Consider the following 7,621-nt stretch of genomic DNA (forward strand, 5'->3'; position numbering starts at 1 on the left):
TTCCTTTTCTCCAGAGATGTTGCCTGTCCCGCTGGGTTACTCCAGCTATTTAATGTGGGTCCACATAATGGACTGTGATAGAACACCTCACAGAATTGGGAGTAACATAGCAGATTGGTTATAGGGCTGAAAAACAGAGTTTAATAAATTGCTATTTTTCAACATGATGGCCATTGGAAGACCTCAGTACTGAAGCTATTCACAGCAGGAAGGAAGGGGTGGGGGTGGTGCAAGAGCCGACGAGGGATAGGTGGATAAGTGTGTAGAAAGGAACTGCAGACGCTGGTTTATGCCAAAGATAGACGCAACGTGCTGGAGTAACTCAGCGGGTCAGGGGTCGGGCAACATCTCTGGGGAAAAAAGGATGGGCGACATTTCGGGTCGGGACCCTTCTTCAGATTGAAAGTAGATGGCAGTAAGAAAATGCTCCACAATGTGGGGCCGGCAACAGATGGTCAATGAGACAGGATAAAGGGTCATCCGCGGGGCAAGGGGGGCAAGGACCTCTTGCCCAAGAAATAGGCACGGAGGTGGAGAGAGCAGAAGAAGAGATGGACATCATGGAGGATTCGCCTTGGCACAGGGGTACCAAGGCGAGGCCACTGCTGAAGACCAAAGGCAGCATCAGTGAGTGGTGGGGGGTGTACGCATTGGGGCAGAGTTGGAGCTGGGGTCAGAATCAGAAGAGGGCTGGAGTGGGGTGTGGAGGGGGCGGGGGGAATGCTGGTAGGGGATACCCTGGTGGGAAGAAGGGTGCTCCGAGGAGAGACGCCAATGGGGGCTGGTGTAGGGGTTGGGGGATGTGGTGCGATCAGAGGCAGGGGGAGGGCGGCGGTGTCAGAAGCCCAGTCTGGAGGCGGCCGGGTTCGCGATGGGATCCGCAGACGCTGTCTGGCGGATTGAGTCCCTCCAGCTGTTTTTGGTTTTTTTGCAGTCTCTTGTGTCACTGGCTCAGGCCTGAGATCGGTATATTTTTGGAATAAGGATTCCAATGGGAACGCGGATCAGACAAGAACATGGAAGCAACCAGATCACAGATACCGTAGCCTTGGTTATTATGTTCTTCAACATCCTTCCGTGTTGGATTTTCATTCAGAAGGAATAGACATCTCAGATGGGACTGACACCTTCAAGCATTTGTCTGCAGACTCCACCCAGCCTCTTTCTATCCCCGGTCTTGTTATTCCAATGGTTTGATTTTTCTCTGCGTGAACTATTCGCTCAATATAATTCGGCTGGCGACAGACAAGGAATTGTATGTACTGTGGAACCAAAGTTAGAAGTTAAGCCTGAACAAATATTTTTTTTCATTTGATTCTCCAGCTGGAAAGCATGATTGAGAATGTCATCGCTGAAAATGTAATCGAGGTAAAGCATGGACGAAGGTCAATCAACGCGCCTCTAACTGGAGGTGGTGGACACAGTGTGTGTGTGTGTCTGGACACAGTGTGTGTGTGTGTGTCTAGACACAGGACCGAGAGAGCCCGGATCGGTAGAAAGAGAGAATTGAAAGCTGTAACGGAAAGAGTCGCATCCACTGAACGTGCTTTAACTGGGGGGATTTACTAAGGGGAAGGAACCAGCCAGTATAAGCGCAAATAAGAGAACTCGAACACCAATTTTAATGTGTAAGAAGGAACTGCGGATGCTGGCTTACACCGAAGATAGACACAAAAAGCTGAAGTTACTCAGCGGGACAGACAGCATCTCCGGAGAGAAGGAATGAGTGGCGTTTCGGGTCGAGACACTTCTTTAGACCTGTTTTAATGTTCCCGCATTGTACCCAGCCGAGCCAAAATTTCGAAACAAAATCGGTAAGTATTTTGGACTTGAAAAGTATTTATCCACCTGAATATGAGATTAAGATGTGATCGTTCGCCTACGTGTTAATATAGGATATAACGTTGTGTCCCTGGGATTGGTGTTGTACTCGTACTGTGCTGAGATAAATACTGAGAAATTCTAGATTGGCTTTCCAGTTCATTCTATATGAGGTGGGATTCGAGGAAGGTCGAGGAGCTGAGCAGTCAGACGAGAGAGAGAGAGAGAGAGAGAGAGAGAGAGAGAGAGAGAGAGAGACCAAGTATTTTCGAGGGACTCAGCGGGTCAGACAACACTCGGGGAAGGGGATGGACAAGCGACGTATCGTCAGTGGTGTGGTTGTGAGAGTCGTTGTTTAGACGGTGTCCGCTGTGTTTAGACTGTGTTTTTACGAAGACGGAAAGAAACAGCCAGTATGTAAGTAAGAGGACTTGGACACTTGTCCTAGGGAGAGAAGGAATGGGTGGCGTTTCTGGTCGAGACCCTTGTTCAGCCCCGACCCCGAAACGTCGCCCGTCTCTTCTCTCCAGAGATGCTGCCTGTCCCGCTGAGTTACTCCAGCATTTTGAGGTCTATCTTCGGTGTGAACCAGCATCTGCAGTTTCTTCATACACTTATTTTCGGGACCATACTTCATACTCGGGGTTGGGGGGTTTGGGGGGGGGTGACTTATTTCGAATAGAAGGTAAATGTTGTTTTCTTTTCATTGTTTGAAACCAAAGCAGGGCGTTGTGACTTGGAGATCCAGGGCGTTGTGGAGCTGACCATGGAGGAGCAGCCGCCGGGGGCGGAGGGTTGGCAGGACTACGTGGATAACCTGACTGCCCAGGAGAGGCTGTTGGGGGAACTAGGGAACCTGACGGCGCAGTTTCAGGGCATCCAGCTCATCCAGTCCTTCAAGCCCCTCATCATCCCCTGCTACGGCCTGGTGGTCTTCATCGGCATCTTCGGCAACTACCTGCTCATCTACGTGATCTGCAAGACCAAGAGGATGCACAACATCACCAACTTCCTCCTGGGCAACCTGGCCTTCTCCGACATGCTGATGTGCGCCACTTGCGTGCCCTTCACCCTGGCTTACGCCTTCGAGCCGCGGGGTTGGCTCTACGGCCGCTTCCTCTGCTACTTCGTGTTCCTGATGCAGCCGGTCACAGTGTGCGTGTCAGTCTTCACTCTGACCGTGATAGCCATGGACCGCTACCGTGCCACAGTGCACCCTCTGAAGCGGAGGCTGACCATCCCCAGCTGCGCCTACCTGCTGGGGACTATCTGGATGCTCGCTTGCCTGCTGGCTGCCCCGGCCTTGGTCCACACTTACTACGTGGAGTTCCCCCAGCAGGGACTCACCATCTGCGAGGAGTTCTGGCTGGGGATGAGAAGGCGCCGCCTCCTGTATGCTTACAGCACCCTGGCCGTCACCTATCTGCTGCCCTTCACGCTGATCTCCCTGTCCTACCTGCGCATCTCGGTCAAGCTGAAGAACAGAGTGGTGCCGGGCAACACAACCCAGACTCAAGCCGAGTGGGACCGGACTAGGCGCAGGAAGACGTTCCGTCTGCTGGTGCTGGTGGTGGCCGTCTTCGGCCTGTGCTGGCTCCCTCTGCACCTCTTCAACCTGATCAAAGACATGGACATCAAACTGATCGACAAGCAGCACTTCAACCTGATCCAGCTGCTGTGCCACTGGCTGGCGATGAGCTCCGCCTGTTACAACGCCTTCATCTACGCCTGGCTCCACGACAGTTTCAGAGGGGAACTCAAGAAGATGTTCAGTTGGCAGGGCCAGAAGGTGGCTCCGACGGTTCACTGTGTGATGGCCAGCAGGGTGTTGTAAATACACCCGACATTTTTGAGGATGTAACTAGGAAAATTGACAGGGGAGAGTCGGTGGATGTGGTGTACCTCGACTTTCAGAAAGCCTTCGACAAGGTCCCACATAGGAGATTAGTGGGCAAAATTAGAGCACATGGTATTGGGGGTAGGGTACTGACATGGATAGAATATTGGTTGGCAGACAGGAAGCAAAGAGTGGGGATAAATGGGTCCCTTTCAGAATGGCAGGCTAGTGGGGTACAGCAAGGTTCGGTGCTGGGACCGCAGCTATTTACAATATACATTAATGACTTGGATGAATGGATTAAAAGTACCATTAGCAAATTTGCAGATGATACAAAGCTGGGTGGTAGTGTGAGCTGTGAGGAAGATGCTATGAGGTTGCAGGGTGACTTGGACAGGTTGTGTGAGCGGATGGATGCATGGCAGATGCAGTTTAATGTAGATAAGTGTGAGGTTATCCACTTTGGTGGTAAGAATAAGAAGGCAGATTATTACCTGAATGGTGTCAAGTTAGGAAAAGGGGACCTACAACGAGATCTGGGTGTCCTAGTGCATGAGTCACTGAAAGGAAGCATGCAGGTACAGCAGGCAGTGAAGAAAGCCAATGGAATGTTGGCCTTCATAACAAGAGGAGTTGAGTATAGGAGCAAAGAGGTCCTTCTGCAGTTGTACAGGGCCCTAGTGAGACCACACCTGGAGTACTGTGTGCAGGTTTGGTCTCCAAATTTGAGGAAGGATATTCTTGCTATTGAGGGCGTGCAGCATAGGTTTACTAGGATAATTCCCGGAATGGCGGGACTGTCATATGTTGAAAGACTGGAGCGGCTAGGCTTGTATACACTGGAATTTAGAAGGATGAGAGGGGATCTTATCGAAACCTATAAGATTATTAAGGGGTGGGACATGTTAGAGGCAGGAAACATGTTCCCAATGTTGGGGGAGTCCAGAACCAGGGGCCACAGTTTAAGAATAATGGGTAGGTCATTTAGAATGGAGATGAGGAAAAACTTTTTCAGTCAGAGAGTTGTATATCTGTGGAATTCACTGCCTCAGCAGGCAGTGGAGGCCAATTCTCTGAATGCATTCAAGAGAGAGCTAGATAGAGCTCTTAAGGATAGCGGAGTCAGGGGGTATGGGGAGAAGGCAGGAACGGGGTACTGATTGAGAATGATCAGCCATGATCACATTGAATGGCGGTGCTGGCTCGAAGGGCCGAATGGCTTCCTCCTGCACCTATTGTCTATTGCTTCTCCTGCTACAGACCCTGAATATTGCCAGCATTTTCATCTTTTATTTCGGGTTTCCTTTGGGACAGGTTTCCTCTTGTTCCCCCTGCATTTCCTCCAACGTGTGTGTGTGTGTACGTACTGTATATCGATGTGGCACATCAGTCTGTGGAAGGGCCGGGGGAGGGAGGCAGGATCAAGATAGAAATGCCCTAATATAGAGCGTGCTGGGGGAAGCATAGAAACATATAATATACACAATTCTTAAGGGATTGGACAGGCTAGATGCAGGAAAAATGTTCCCGATGTTGGGGAGTCCAGAACCAGGGGTCACAGTTTAAGAATAAGGGGTAGGCCATTTTGAACGGAGACGGGGGAAATCTTTTTCACCCAGAGAGTTGTGAATCTGTGAAATTCTCTGCCACAGAAGGCAGTGGAGGCCAATTCACTGGATGTTTTCAAGCGAGTTAGATATAGCTCTTAGGGCTAAAGGAATCAAGGGAGATGGGGAGAAAGCAGGAACGGGATACTGATTTTGGATGATCAGCCACGATCATATTGAATGGCGCTGCTGGCCCGAGGGGCCGAATGGCCTTCTCATGCACCTATTTTCTATGTTTCTATGTTCTATGAAGCAGTCTTCACCGTTTGAGACCCCAGGAGTACCCTTCCTACTCGCTTGGGTCCAACCCTCGGCTTTTTTTTAATCAAAGGCTCAAACAAAGACTGTGAGCCCGAATACAGTATCTCCGAGTTGTCGTGTCCCAGATTTTGTGGTGGACATTCTACATTCACAGCAGCCGTGGCAACAATTGAAGGGAAAGTAAATAGTGTAAAATACCATTTGTATTTATAAACCGCGAATAAAATGTGTTATAAAAGTATTAAACTTCTTTTGTGGACTGCAGGGCGGTGTAAGTATTAATTTCGTCGATCTTTATTATAAACATAGTTCATCAGAGGAGCTGTTATGGTTTCAGTCGGAGCTACAGCGGAACAGATGGCAACACTTGTTATATATCAAGATTGATTCACGCGAAGACGAGTTTCGTTGCGACCCGACTCCACTTGTGAGAGGGAGGAACCACTTATGAAGCTGCCCTGCTCTCTCCAACCCCGGGGCTCTGTGTCCATCAAATGAAGCTGGGCAGCGATGAGACGTCTCCCGGGTTTAAATATGTCGGTTTCCTATTCCGAAGGCATCTTTGGCTGCCGTCCGCTTCTCGGTGTCGCGGCTCATCCTCTCTTGTCGGGTGGATCATTGATGTATTGTCAACTGGAATAAAAGCCGGTGGATAAATTTCAGTCAGATTGCCTGCGTTGTCCCCCACCCCCACTCTCCTACCCCCCACACACTTTCCGTTCCCCGAGTGTGTTTCATTTCCATCCGACCAGTGGGTTTTCGGAATGAGATAATTCTCCCAGCGATTCTCGCTCCGCTTTGAGGGAATCGATCTGTAAGCAATGGGGCACTCAATCTGTGGTAGGGTAATCCATGAAAACTAACGATACTCCACAAACCAACGGTAATCTATAAACCCACCGATAATCCACAAATTCACCGATAATCCATAAACCACCGATATTAAACACAAAGGGCTGGAGTAACAGCGGGTCAGGCAGCATCTCTGGAGAGAAGGAATAGTGACGTTTCGAGTGGGAGTCCTTCTTTAGACTCATTGATATTCCATTAATTCACCAATAATCGATAAATCTACTGATAGTCCATAAACTACAAAACTACCGATAGTCAATAAGTAATCAATAATATGACCGATAATCCATAAAACCACAAATAATCCCTAAACCCATAAATAATTCATAAACGCAGAATCTATAAACTACTGATAATCCATAAACTACTGATATTCCATAAACCCATTGATAATCTACAAAACTACCGATTGTACATAAACAATCAATAGTCTAAAACGACCGATAATCCTTAAAGCAATGATAATCGATAAAACTACTCATAATCCATGAAATCACTGATGCGACAAACAGTGCACCCTTGAGGATCACACTGAATGCCTCACATCCTGTAACGTTGCACCCGTTCAAGGCCTTCAGCAGCACACAGATTGTTCGGTTTTGACTAACAGTAAAGAGCCCATTGAAAGATGACCAATGCATCCCTGCCAGATATAACGAGATGCACATTGCATGAAAGCCGTTCCTGCTCTGTACAATTTAATTGAGGCAAAGTCTTCAATACTCCGACAGGATCATGCTGCTTCTTCTCGGCATTGTATTTCCATTTTCCTGTGCTTCAACTCATCATGAATATTGTAGGTTAGACCCTGTCACAGAGTTCCACTAGCAAAGGCAGCATGGCATTCTACCAAAGGGCGATAAACACCCTCCAAATTGTGTGGAAACCCAGAATCATTGGATTCTGCTGAATTGAATTTTTGTTTATTACACATTATCCATGAGTACTGTGTTTACAGGCCGGTTATGCTATTGCAAGTATTTCAATATCTGTTGTTGGTTCACATGACAATTAAACAATCTAGACATTTGACTGTTGAATTGTCCTCCAAATTCATTGCAAAACTGACTGCTTAGTTTAGTTTAGAGATACAGCGTGGAAACAGGCCATTCGGCCCATCGAGTCCACATGGACCAGTGATGACCCATATGCTAGTTCCATCGTACACACTATGGACAATTTACAGAAGCCAATTAACCTACAAGCCTGCACATCGTTTGAGTGTGGGAGGAAACCGGAACAC

The 7,621-nt window shown here is 48.4% G+C and overlaps 1 protein-coding gene across 3 annotated transcripts; it reads left to right on the forward strand.

Annotated features, from left to right (window-relative positions):
- The first annotated feature begins 887 nt into the window (after nucleotides 1–887).
- Nucleotides 888–5,770, forward strand: LOC144601364 (prolactin-releasing peptide receptor-like). 3 transcript variants are annotated; one of them, XM_078413433.1, is made up of 2 exons: nucleotides 888–1,814; nucleotides 2,544–5,770. In XM_078413433.1, the coding sequence occupies exon 2, from the start codon at nucleotides 2,588–2,590 to the stop codon at nucleotides 3,653–3,655; it is 1,068 nt and encodes a 355-aa protein (XP_078269559.1). In that variant the 5' UTR covers nucleotides 888–1,814; nucleotides 2,544–2,587; the 3' UTR covers nucleotides 3,656–5,770. The 3 variants fall into 3 exon arrangements, with proteins under 3 accessions (XP_078269559.1, XP_078269561.1, XP_078269560.1); XM_078413435.1 differs by having other exon boundaries at nucleotides 888–1,368; nucleotides 2,547–5,770; XM_078413434.1 differs by lacking the exon at nucleotides 888–1,814 and adding an exon at nucleotides 2,118–2,238.
- Nucleotides 5,771–7,621: the final 1,851 nt, after the last annotated feature.

This window comes from Rhinoraja longicauda, chromosome 16, assembly GCF_053455715.1.
Source record: "Rhinoraja longicauda isolate Sanriku21f chromosome 16, sRhiLon1.1, whole genome shotgun sequence".
Lineage (NCBI taxonomy): Eukaryota > Metazoa > Chordata > Chondrichthyes > Rajiformes > Arhynchobatidae > Rhinoraja > Rhinoraja longicauda.